Below are 12922 nucleotides of genomic sequence, written 5' to 3' on the forward strand. Positions count from 1 at the left end.
CAGAGTGTGGAATTTCCCTGAGTGTCCAACAGCTCCATGGGATTGTTCCCTGCCTGCTGGGCAGCAACCCAGCCCATAAGGAAGCCTTTTGTGGGGGCATATTTAGGAACTTTCCCCATTTTTCTCATTCCCACCCTGAAACTGGATTGACTTCCCATGGACTCTGCTCCCAAAGGGGAGAAGCTCTGTCCATCCTTGGAACAGTGCCCAGGAATCTGTGGAAATGCCCGTGTGTGCCTCAGGGTCTGATTCCCTGGTAAATCCACTCCAGCCTGCCCTGAATTCCCCTGCCTGGGCACTGCCTGCTCCTGCTGTGACACCCCTGTTCCCCAGGCCCTCGTGTGCAGCCACTGCTCAGTATTTCCACACTTTCCCCTCTCTTCTGGTGTGCACATCCAGAACCCAAACATTCTTTCCAGGAGGTTCCAAAGGGCTGCAGAAGGAGGGTTCAGGTCAGGTTGTTGAGCAGACTGAAGTGTGATTTGCAGTAGTTTTGTGGTTCTCTCAGACCCTTGGGGACAGGAACAAAATTATCAATTTCTGTATTTCTGGACTGGTTGCCTCGCAGCTGCCCCTGCAGGGGGGGTTCCAACCAGCCCTGCTCTGAAAACCATCAGAGGCCCTCAGAGACCGACTGCTTGGGCTCGCTTTGGGTTTTGTGTCTCTTGAAAGGGTGAGCAAACCACACCCAGGCCATTTCCCCCCACAGAACTCTCACCTCTGCAGCAGCTCTAAAGCTGCCAGAGTCAAAGCCAAGTGGCCAGGGGGACTCTCAGGTCCTGGCTGCCACCTGGGGCTGGCCAGAGCAGGGCTGGCCAGTGGCCACCCCTGTGCAGTGGGGCTGGGCCATGGCTGGGTTGGATGGCCACTGGCTTCAAGGAGGAAACTGAAACCTTCTTGCTGGGGGCTCCATTCCCAAGCTGCACTTGCTGGCTCAGATCCTGCAGGGGATGAGCAAGAATGGAGAAGTCTGAACACTCCTGGAGCTGCCATGCCCCAGAACAGGATGCCCTTGGCCAGCGTGTGTCCCCCATGGGACAGGATCCCCCCAGGACAGGACCCCCTAGGATGTGCCCCCCCAGGACAGAACCTCCCCTCTTGTATGACACTCAGCACAAACGGCCTCTTCCTTCGGCTGCAGGAGAGAGAAAGTGACAATGTTCAGGGCACAGCCAGACACCCTGTCATAGGGTGACTTTATGGTGTTTGTATTCCAAATTGTGTTCTGTTTGTTTGATATTATGTTCTGTGCTTTCATAACTGACTCTGAAAGTGAAGGTTTGTTTTGTCTTGTTATCAGCTGGTTCACTTGCCCCCATGGTCTGTTGCCTAGAAGAGGCGAGTGCTGGCTGGCTTTGTTTGCTTCACTTGCTTGCTCTTGCTCCTGCTTCTGCTTTTGCTTGTTAGTTAGTTTAGCTAAGCAGTCCATTTTCTTCCTTGGACTGTTTTTTTTTTCCCTTTCCCTTTCCTGAATATCATTCCAACCTGCTCCAGACTGGGACTGGGAAACACCGAGGAACACCAAGAGCCTGTGTTTTGTGATCTGCAGCAGCCATCCGCAGTGCCAGAGAGCAATCCCCAGTGCCCAGACACGGGCAATCATTGCTAAGAGAGACTTTCTGGATTTGGCATCTCTTCAGAGTGGTGAAAGAGTTTTTTTGTCATCTGGTGGTGTTAATATTTTTTTTTCTTTTTTTTTGGTGCTGGGTGGGGAATGTTTTGTTTGTTAAATAAACAGGGATAAACAGGGTTTTTCCACTTCTCTCCGAGAAAACTCTTCCCGAACTAGGTGTGTGTGTGTGGGGGGGGGGGGGGGGAGAGGCCATGGGGATTGTTTTCTGGGAGCTTCTTCCAGAGGTTTTCTCCCCAATTTGCCCTAAACTAGGACACACTCCCATCCTCCACAGCCTCCCCAGCCCTCCCTGAAGACCCCTCAGCCCTGCTTCCCCTACCCTGGGGCTTCCCCAACCCTTTCCCTGCTCAGGAGTTTCCCAGGATCATCAAGGCACAAACTGGGGTGTTGTGAAATTAAGGAATTAAATGACAGAAACGGAAATTATGAGAGGGAAACGTTACTAGAGGCTGGGGGGCACAGACCCAGAGCACCTCAGAATCTGCCTGGGGTGACCCCCAGACCACTGGCACCTTATGGGTCACCCCGAAATCTGCAGCACCCAGGGAAGGGGCTTTGACCCACAGGCCCACCCACCCAGCCAGCCACTGTCCATCCATGGAACCTCCATTCCCCTGGAAATTCAATCATAGGACACCCACTCCTTATGTCTGCCCCTGCCTGAAGCCCCCTTCCCAGTACTCACATTCCCCAGGATCTCCATGGCCCAGTACCTCCATTCCCAAGTAACCCTCTCCCGTTCATTCCATCCCCTGAAATCCCCTTTCCCTCAGAACGCCCCCAGGCCCATGGGATCCCCAATTCCCCCAGCATCCTAATCCCTAGGGCCCTCATCCCCTGACCCCAAATCCCTGAAGCCCACTCAGGGATGGGAGTTCCTCTGGGACTCCCACCCCTGAGTCCCTCTCGCCCTGGGGACCCCTATTCCCACTGCACTCCCATCCCTAGTGACTCCCCTTCCTCAGGACCCCCATTCACCAGGGAGTCCATACATGGTACTCTCCATTCCTCTGGACACCCATCCCTGGCTCCTCAAACCCCCTGAGGCACCCACTCCTGGGAACCCCATGTCCCACCATGTACCACCCAGCCTTGTCCCCCAGTCTGTCCTTACCCTGCCCACAGCCTGTGCTCAGCTTGTGGCCACCCCGCCCCACCAAGAGCCACCTACACGTGGGGATGAGACCTGATCTCGCTTCTTCCCTTTTTTCTGAAGAGCTGCCACCCAGGGCACAAGTGGCCCCAATAGCCTGCAAGAGCCAGCCTGGATGGCCTAGGACACCAAGATAGCCAGGAAGGTGGTGCTGCTCCTGTAGGGAGAGTGCCCCGGGCACAGGCCTGACAGCTCCGGGAGGATAGGGAGGGGGCACAGGGGGACTACAGGGTTCCCTTAAATCCCCAATGTCAGCAGATCCCATGCATTCAGTGATCGGGGTCATGGGGTGATCGTGCGGACATGAGAGGGGACAGGAAGGTAGGAACAATAATGGTGGAACAAGGATTTGGGGAGGCATCAGGGGGCTGGTAGCAGTGAGCTGTGCCAGCACTGGGTGGCCCATTTCGGGGCTGTCTACAGTGTCCCCATGTACTGCCTCACTATAGGGTGGCAGTGCCACACAAGAACACTTTGGGGACAGACCCCACAACCCATTCCCCTGTGCCTCTGTCCCCACAGTGCCACACCCACCCAGCCCTGTCCCTTCTCCCTTCAAGCCCAGAGCCTCGACCTCACTGGTGAGTCGTCGGGGGATGCCATGTCCCCACCCCACTGTCCCCAGCCTCATGGTGGCCCTGGCAGGCTGGTGTCCCCTGTCATCCACAGGCACCCAGACCCCCCAAGTCCTCATGGAGCCCCCCTGGTACGGGGATGGGCAGTGATGGGGACAGGAGGGATGCAATCACTTCACTGTCACCAAGAGTGAAACCTATACATGACAGACCTGGCAGTGGTCAGCCCCCCCATGAGTGTCTCAGACAGTGAGGGCCATTTGTGTCCCCAACCTGGCACCCACGGGTACCCCAAGGGTTCTGGGTGGGCTCCACTCCATGGGTCACCCCCTGGTGACCAGAACCTGTCACCTGCACACAGGGACATCCCAGAGCATCCCAGTGCAAGGGGACCCCTGTACTCAGGGTCATCCCAGAGCATCCCAGTGCAAGTGTTGGAACTGGGGACCACTGGTGCACTGGGTATGACCCAATGGGCGGTCCCCGGTGCCATGGGGTGTGTCAGGTTTCCCCTGTCTCCCAGATTGGCTGGTGTTGCAGGTATGGGCACTGCTGGAGGGGGACATGGTGACACTGCACTGCCAGGGCTGGCACAATCACTCCAAAAGGGTTCCCCACAAACATAAGGAGTCCCCCAACTCTCCAAGACCTCGTAGTGGCTCAAGACACAGCAAGGCTTCGTGAGGCTGCTGGGGCTCAGCTCCCCACTCTTGGCTCTGTGACCCAGCAAAAGCCACCTCCTGCAGACTGGGAATGCTGGATCCAGCTGCTGCTGGAACAAACTGAGACCATGTCCTCGGTTCCAGTGTCCCCTCTTATCCCTCCTCAGCCACCAGCAACCATTTTGTGTCCCAAGCGGTTCAGTGTCACCCAAAGAGTCAGAGGGTCAGAGAATGGCATAGGAAAAGAGCTGATGGCAGAGAACACGTCCTGATCCACTGTCAGCAGAAAGCTGAAGCCCGTCTAGGGGAGGGGGTTGTGAGTGGGTGTAGTTAAGCAGAACATCCCCAGTGCAGGGAGTTTCCTGCCTGTGCACTTGATTCCTGCGAAAATTAACCCTGATGCTCCTCCATGCACTGCACCCTCATGGCTTTACAAGCCCACCATGGACCTAGGCAGTCTGGTGGGCCAGAGAACAGCATCAACAGAGCAAAGCAGCAGCTGTGAAATCCTCTATCAAATCAGGTCTGTGGTGTCTCCAGAGCAATCTCTGTCCCACAGGGCAGGCAGCAACTGGAGGGGACCCTGAGATAGGACACCCTACAGAAAACTGCAGCAGGCAGATGGGAGCTGGAGGCAGCACAGGGGCAGAGCCCCACAGACAGGCCCCTCTGGGCACTAACACGCTGTGCTGCTGGGATTGCTGTGGCTGCAGAGGAGAGAGGGGCTCCGCCTCCAAAGGGGCTGGACAAGGCAGTTTGAGACTTCTGGTTGTTCTTTTTTCTGTTTACTTGTTTCTCCATTAGAACACAGAGAACACCTCACAGCTGCTGCTGCAGCCACCGAATCCTTTGCCCAGAGGGCTGAAGCATGGCGCAGGCAGCACCTCGCAGGGGACTGTGCCATCCCAACCCAGCCGCTGTTCTGGGGGTTCGGGGTTGTCCTTTCCCGAGCTCTGGGCTGCTGCTGGCATTGGACTCTGCTCAGTTCTTTTTGCTCTTTGGGGTGTCGTACTTCCTCTTGCTCGAGTACCAGAGCAGCAGGGGGATCCCGATGGAGGGCAGGGTCATCACGCCAAATGCCGCCCAGTCCAGCTAGAGGGAGAAATTGTTAAGAGAAAAGTCAAAACAATCCAGGCCAGAGGAGTCTTAGAGCAATGAGGTCAGAGGAAAGTGAGGGGAGACCTCACACTGTCTGCAGCTTCCTCACATGGGGAAGCAGAGGGGCAGGTGCTGACCTCTGCCCTCAGTGACCATGACAGGACCCCAGGGAGCACCCACAGCTGTATCAGGACAGCCAATATTAAGGCTGGATATTAAGAAAAGGCTCTTTCTCCCACAGGATGGTCTCCCAGGCAGTGGAAGAGGCTCCCCAGGAAAGTGTTCACAGCACCAAGCTTGACAAGAGCTCAAGGAGTTTGGATAGGACTGACAGGTGCATGTTTGGGATTCATGGCATTCTCCTCTGCAGGGCCAGGAGTTGGACCCTGTTACATTGCACTTGGACATACCTTTTCCCCATTCCCCAGGACCCCTCCTTCCTGCCCTGACAGGGCTGGTGGAGAGCCAAGAAGCCCTCCCTGTCCAAAGCCTGGATAAGCCCCTGACATTTCCTGTTCGTCCTCTTTTGCCCCACTCTTTCCCTTGGACATCACAGAATAAAGAGAGCTGGACCAACATATATCAAGGTAAGAGCGTCTTTTGGAAATCTTCGCCTATCTCCTGATATTCCTCCCCTCAAAGCCTTGGATCTCTGGGCTAGCCTGATAATTTAGGGGGCTGAGATGGGGGGAAACATCAGGACCCCACAATTCCTTGTGGGTCCCTTCCAGCCTAGTTGGTTCTAAGATTCTACTCTCAGATTTTCTGGCTCAAATGCCACAGTGCAGCTCCTTCAAACAGGGAGCTGGAATGGAAACTCAGCTGCTTCTGTGACAGTCCTCTGGAGAACTGACAGGAATTAACTCCAGCTCACTCTGGAGCTCTCCAGGTGACTGCAGGGCAAGACACACACACCATGTGCAAGTAGGAAGCCACCACACTGAGCTGCAGTTGCCATGATGCACTTCTACATTGTCAATAGAAAGTACTTACAAAGTGAGGGGAGAACCTCCTGTCGAAGTCACGCTGAGCCAGGATTCCTCCCTGTCCGGGAGCACTAGTGAAGCCAGCCTGGAAAAGGCAGGGAAAAGAGGTTTTGACACCTTTCCTCCCCACTCCACAACAGGGCAGGGGGAGAGCACATGGACATGCATCATCTCCGACCACGCAGCTCTGGGAGCGCCGTCAGGTGTTATCTGCAGGATCCCATAAACCAGCCACTTACCACCACCGGGGCACCCTCCTGAGCCAGGTACGTGATGGTGGCTGAGGTGAAGTTGAAGTACCCAGCCTTGAGAGGCCGTAGAACCACAGTGTGGGACACGTTGCTTGCTCTGGGAGCTGGACGTTAAGGAACACTGCTGTATTTCGTCCCAGGAAGAAAAGTGAGGAGACAGGAAAGAGCAACTAGGAGCCACGTGCAAAAGTCAGTGCTGCTGACAAATTTGAGTGCTCGTGCTCATAGACAGCCAGACCCACCTGAGGCTGACCCAGCTGCTCCTCCACAAGCAGAGGAACTACCCCAGGACCTGGGCCTGTCTGCAAGGAACTTTATTTTTACACTGCACCATCCAGAAGAGCAGGGGTTTGGATTTGGCGTCCTGTCCAGGCTCCGGAAGGAATTTCAGGGACAGCAGATGAAGACAGCACAAAGCTGCATGATGCTCAGGGGCAAGAAAGAGAGTTGGGAGAAATTTCAAAACATTAAAAGATACGGAGCAATCCTGTCCCACTTGACATTGAGCATTCCAGAGACAATGCCAAAATCTTCTGGGGGGAAGGAATCATCCGACAGCTCCACATCTAGGGCAGCGCTAAACACAACAAAGAGAGGGATGAGACAGGAATCTTAAGCTTTGCCATCTGCTCACAGGCTCTGCAGCGAAGTACACTGACAGTTCCATCTTGACCAAATGGAAGAACTGATTTTTGAGAGATGAAATGTGACCGGTAGAAGATGGGGAGGACAGTTGAGGTATCTTACAGGGAGACTGCAGAGGGAGGAAGGCAAAGCTGAGAGAAACAACCACAAAGACAGGAAAAGCACAATTTTTTCCACAATATGATTTGGCAGTTCGCTGAACTTTAGATACCATCCCACAGATACAATGTTGGCCTAAAAAATAACCAAATCCCACATATAAAATTACAGGATTTCATTAATGTTGCATTAATCCAACATTACAGCACCATATATTATTCTCTTAGCAGTACTGCACTCAGCATGCATTATTCTGCCTTAAAAAAAATCTAAAAAAAACAAAATCCCAAAGCACTTTATTAGTGTCCTATATTTTGTTCAATCAGCTTTTCATTCTGGAATGAAGCTTTTTACTAGCATGGTGGAAGTTCTGTTTAATCTTTGTCAGGTCCTTAGTTAGGTCCTGATAACAAAAGGAATTTTCACAAAGCCAAGAGCTTTGCAAGCTGCATGCAGGGGGAGCAGTGTCACAGGACACCACAGGAACTATACCATGCTGGACTGACAGCTTGAGCAGCCATGAGGTGAAAGCAGGGACAATGGAAGAGGAAGGAATAGGTAAATTTCAGGGTCAATCCTTCAGGCACTGCTGGAAAGCTCCGAGTTAGAGGGATATCACATATCACAGAGCTCAGAAATCGCCTTGTACCCTTCAGCCACACATTGGCAGACTATGAGAACATTTGCTTGTAGTCAGTACTGAAGCCTGAACAGGGCTTACCTGGAGCCAACATTGTAGATGTTGTACTGCAAAGTCAAGTCCTTGCCCTCTACTGCGTATCTGTTTAACAGGGATTTGGAGGCCAGGAGCCTGGCGCCATCCTCGCAGCGAGCCACAGATACCAGTGCAAACACAGCAAGAAGTGGGAGCTTCATCTAGAAACGCAAGGAAATGGAATGTCACTGATCATTTGAAATCTCTGAACACTTGCCTGTGAGGATGTAAGAATTGGCACAGCAGTGTCCCAGACCTGCAGCCATGGAAGAAAAGTTGATGGTCTTCTCCCCTTTCAAAGCCCTGGCCAGTATCACTGCCCTTTACAGAATCATGGAACATCCTGACTTGAAAGGGACTCATAAGGATCATCAAGTCCAACCCCTGGCCCTGCACATCTCAGTAATGGGGAAAGCTTTCAGATCACTGAGCCTCTTCCAGAGTAAAAGCTTTGGTAATTAACAATTTCATCAGTTTTAGCAACTAATGGTTAATTGCCCTTGCAAAGCCTGGCAACACAACAGTTATTCTCAAAAGCACAGCTCCTCACTTCCAACATTTTTTCCTCCCTATTTCCACCCACTGAGGAACCACCAACTCCCTCCAGTGGCTTTTATGATCTCCTGCACAAGTCCCTTCTTCAGGCCACGTGGCCGTCTTACCCAAACACAGTGTCTCTGAAGCCACCCTGCTGAGAGGACAAGGAGACAACAGGAACACTACAGATGTGACCAGCCCCACTTGATGGGGCTTTTAAATGCAAAAACTGCTTCAATATCAGGGCCTCTGGCCTCCACAGTCACAGGGTGGCTGGGGTTGGACAGGACTGTAAAGACCATTCAATTGCACCCCCTGTCATGGCCAAGGACACCTTCCACTAGACCAAGTCACTCCAAGCCCCATCCAACCTGACCTTTGATGCTTCCAGCAATGGGGCAGTCACAGTTTCTCTGGACAACCTGTGCCAGTGACTCACCTCCCTCACAAGGACCAATTTCTTCCCAATATCCCATCTAACTCTGCCCTCTAGCAGTGGCAAGCCTTGTTTTGTTACTCCAGGCCCTTGTCCAAAGTCCCTCTCCAACTCTCTTGGAATCCCTGTAGGCCCTGGAAGGGGCTTTAGGGTCTCGCTGGAACTCTCTCCTCTCCAAGCTCAACACCCCAAGCTCTCCCAGCCTGTCTCCAGAGCAGAGGGGCTGCAGCCCCTGGATCATCTCTGTGGCCTCCCCTGTACTCACTCCAGCAGTTCCTCATCTTCCCTGTGCTGGAGACCCCGAGCTGGAGGCACCTCTGCAGGGGAGGGTCTCAACCGAGCAGAGGGGCAGAATTTCCCCTTCACACACTGCCCACACTGTTGGGGATGAGCCCAGGACAGTGTTGGCTTTCTGGGCCCACAGTGCTCAGCATGCTGAGCTTCTTGTCAATCTATCCCCCAGATCCTTCTCAAGGCTGCTCTCCATCCATTCTTCCCGTCTGTTTGCGTTTCGGGTTGCCCCAGTGCAGGTGCAGGAGGTGCCCTTGGCCTCGCTGAACCTCCTGGGCTTGGCACCGACCCGCCTGCCCAGCCCGTCCCAGTGGGGGTGCCAGGAGCCCCTTCCTTCCCCAGTCCTGCCCTGCCGCAGCCCAGCAGCGTATGCAGCCAGGCTGCTCCTGCCCACTCACCCAGGGGCCCAGAGGGGCTCAGGGACACTTTCCAACGGGGAACCACCCGGCCTCACCCACCGCTGCCCGCGGAACACCCCGACTCTGACGCTCCAGCGCCAGAAACCGGCCGGTCCTTCCCGCCCCCTCGGAGCCCAGGCCCGACCCGCTCCTACAGCCGCCTCCCAGCGCCCCCGCTCCGTCCCGAGGCCCCCGGGCCCCGGCCCTCACCGCCCCTCACCGCCTCTGCCGCCGCCAACGCCGCAAGGACGAAGCAGCGCCACCGCGACGGAAATGACGCACCGAAGCGCGCCTCACGGGGGCCCTATGCCCCCTGGGAAATGGAGTCCAGGCCCGTGCAGACGCAGAGACTCCGCGCCTGCGCAGGACACGCCTCCTGCGCTGCCCCGCCGCCTACTGGTGGCGGCAGTGGCGGCGGGCGGCGCGTGCCGGGCCGCGCGCTGGGAGAGACGGCCCGGGGAGGGCGGGGGCGCGGCCCGGGGAGGGCCGGGGCGCGGCTCGGCACCACAGGCAGCTCTGGCCGCGCTAGCAGACTGCCCAGGGCCCTGGTGGGCGTGTAAAGCAGTGACGGAGGGGTTGTTAGGAAAATTAATCCACAAACACCTGAGGTTTATGTCCAAAAAGGAGACTGAGGAATCCTTTTTATTTTATTCGAATAAAGGGAGAGGCCATGGGTCATTCCCCTGGGGTCTCTGAACTTTCTGGGGGGACACAGCCTGCTTTTTATCCTAATTTTTTGTCCACATTTCCCTTCTCTCTTTCCCCATTGGCTGAGGTAATTGGGTGGTACAGATTTCCTGATACGCCTGATACCAGATTTCCCTCTATTGCATAACACTCCCTTTTCATTTTTAATTTTTATGGAATTTAGGGGTTTTTCATCCCCATTGTTCCTTTCATCTTTCAATATCTAGCAAACCTAAGGTTTATATGTAAAAGCAAATATCTTTTTCCATTCATCAATCCGTGGAATCATTCTCATTGTTTCTTTTATCTCCCACTGCTAGTTTTATCTACCAGCAGACCCACAGCTTATTTGTAAAGACAAATCCACTATTCCTCTCAATCCCTCATCTTTTATTTTTAATAATTGTCTTTACAAACTTTAGTTATCATTGATCTTATTTTCTGTTCTGGGGTCTTTTTTGATTTTGCAATTATTTGTAAAGAGATCAATTTTTGCCTTTTTGTAGTCATCTGTGGATCGGTAGACATGGCTATTACCTGCATCCCTTTGATCACGTGTTGAATAAGTTGTTCTAAGCAAGGGATCATGCATGGTAAAAAGACTAGAGTTGCTACAGCACATAAGAGAAAAAAAGTATTTGTTTAACCCATAGTCCACCAGGTAACCATGAAAACATGTCCCATCCCCATCCTTTCCATATTTGGACTGGTACATGAGTTAACTTTCTTATTCCTTTTGTTATTTGTTTCACCACCTTTCCATTGTCATCTATTTGCAAACAGCAGTTTGAGTCATTTAATTTGCCACATAATCCCCTTTCTTCTGCTAATAAATAGTCTAATACCATCCAATGTTGTAATATTGCATTTCTCATCTGAGTAGACTGTCAGCAAGGAGGTCAATTGATGCATGTCTGGTTCATTATTACTTCAAAGACAGCTTGTAACCTAATTATCCAATTTAAATTATAAATGGGTTCTCTGGCATCTGATATTAATTCATTAGGATTCCATGTGGCTGGTCCATAGTGTTGTATAATTTGTTCAGGTGGCCATTCATCTTCACCCCACTTTTGGATGCTCCCTCCAAGCAGGGACAGATCAGTTGACTGTTTTTCTCTGATTAGATCATCATATACCTTGATTCCTAACTGATTACCCTGAACTTGTGGTAGCAGAAAGAATGATAGTCTAACATATCCCACATAACATATCCCTGACTAATCTGGGGGTAAGCTAGGGTAAGCATATTGGCCACAAATCCAGTAATGCCCTTTTAAAGCCCAGGTCCTGTTGGCAATGGGGCCTTTCTAATTTTCATCAATGGGTGGGTCACAATACAGCTTCCTTCCTTGGCCTAGTGGTCCCCCATCAATAGTTGCCCTGCCATAAGAATCACAGCTTGCATTTCCAAGCTCCCACATGAGGTTACCACCTGCAGTTACATCCCAGATCTGTTTTGTTAGATCTGGACCAGAACCTATTAAAAAGGGTTCGAGTTCCATTCCAATGTTGCCACTTCCACTGATAGTCACGGACAACATGTGTCCTACTTGTGGAATTATCTTGGAGGCAGCTTAAAAATAAGGAGTCAAAAAACTTATCCTTCTCTACTGCTTCACAGCCTTCAAAATCCTTTTGGTATTTATGGAAGGAACACCTTACCCACCTACCATTAGTGAGCTTAACATGCGTTTGATTCCATCTGCCTTGATATCATGAACAATCATAAGGGGGGCAGTTGAGGGTACAACAATCTAAACTCAAAGATAAAGTCTACTCACAGACACTTTCCCACATATATGTTTTCTGTTCTATTTAGACAATAAATGCCTCTTTCAGCAGAATGAAGCTGCCATGGACTTCCTTCTTCATCCCAAAATCCTATTCCATTATGGACCTCACAGAGGGTACTAACCCACCATTTAGGCTCGACTGGGCTGGCCACCCATGACTAGCTTTCAGATCCCCCTGGCCCTTCTGTAGACCCAACAGTTGCTAAGGTTAAAGGGTTTTGCTACTTCTTCTCCCAAGGTTAAAAATAATTTTCCCGTGTTTGGCCCCAACCTAACTGACAATATAAGGGTAAGATTGTTAGGAGAAACATTCTAACAGTGTAATGTAATCTCCTAACCTAATTTTCACTTTCACATTGTCTTCCACACCACCTGTGGTTAGAGAAGGCACAAAAACAGCTTAACATAAAGAAAACAATGACAGTGAGGATTGGCCCCCAATGACTGGAGATCCAAGAGCAGAGATTCCCACACAAACTATTTCAGTAGGCAGTCTGTGGGTAGGCACAGGGCTACCCACAGGGCTTCCCCCAATGTCGACGCACTGGCTACTGCTCCAGTCCACCCCTGCAGAGTGTCAGTCACGGCTTTCCATCCTTCTCCTCCTGCTGAGATGTCCAAATCTCTGGAGCCTCAGAGACCTTGACCCAAGTGTGATGGATGGGTCCCCCTTTGTTCAGCTGTCTTGATGGCTGTTTCTGTGGTCAGCAACACTTGGAAAGGTCCACACCACTTCACCACCAGGGGTGCTTCTTTCCACTCCTTAACTAGGACCCAGTCCCCTGGATGAATGTTGTGAACAGCAAAAGTCCAAAGGCAGGGTCTGTGCCAGCTGAGCTTCCTGTCAAAAAGATTTCACAAGAGGCAGTATCCTGGCCACATATTGTTTCAAATATACGTCACTTATCTCTACTCCCCCACTAGGCTGAGAATTACAAGGGTAAGGAATTCCAAACATCA

At 52.1% G+C, this 12922-nt stretch overlaps 1 protein-coding gene across 2 annotated transcripts; it reads right to left on the bottom strand.

Annotated features, from left to right (window-relative positions):
* Positions 1-4792: 4792 nt before the first annotated feature.
* Positions 4793-9770, bottom strand: LOC110484123 (translocon-associated protein subunit beta). Of its 2 annotated transcripts, none has more exons than XM_021554540.3 (6): positions 9700-9770; positions 7824-7978; positions 6837-6935; positions 6347-6455; positions 6115-6192; positions 4793-5115 (listed from the first exon to the last, which is right to left on the bottom strand). In XM_021554540.3, the coding sequence occupies exons 2-6, from the start codon at positions 7976-7978 to the stop codon at positions 5005-5007; spliced, it is 552 nt and encodes a 183-aa protein (XP_021410215.1). In that variant the 5' UTR covers positions 9700-9770; the 3' UTR covers positions 4793-5004. The 2 variants fall into 2 exon arrangements, with proteins under 2 accessions (XP_021410215.1, XP_021410216.1); XM_021554541.3 differs by having other exon boundaries at positions 9690-9746.
* Between the last annotated feature and the right edge of the window lie 3152 nt (positions 9771-12922).

This window comes from Lonchura striata, chromosome 35 (genome assembly GCF_046129695.1).
Source record: "Lonchura striata isolate bLonStr1 chromosome 35, bLonStr1.mat, whole genome shotgun sequence".
NCBI lineage: Eukaryota > Metazoa > Chordata > Aves > Passeriformes > Estrildidae > Lonchura > Lonchura striata.

What these genes read in the sequence shown, in the direction of transcription:
- LOC110484123 (XM_021554540.3), bottom strand. Translation starts at nt 7,978, where the DNA reads ATGAAGCTCCCACTTCTTGCTGTGTTTGCACTGGTATCTGTGGCTCGC. An exon ending in AGGAGGGTGCCCCGGTGGTG is followed by an intron (nt 6,193 to 6,346) that starts GTAAGTGGCTGG and finishes TGCCTTTTCCAG; the next exon opens with GCTGGCTTCACTAGTGCTCC. An exon ending in GGAGGTTCTCCCCTCACTTT is followed by an intron (nt 5,116 to 6,114) that starts GTAAGTACTTTC and finishes TTCTCCCTCTAG; the next exon opens with CTGGACTGGGCGGCATTTGG.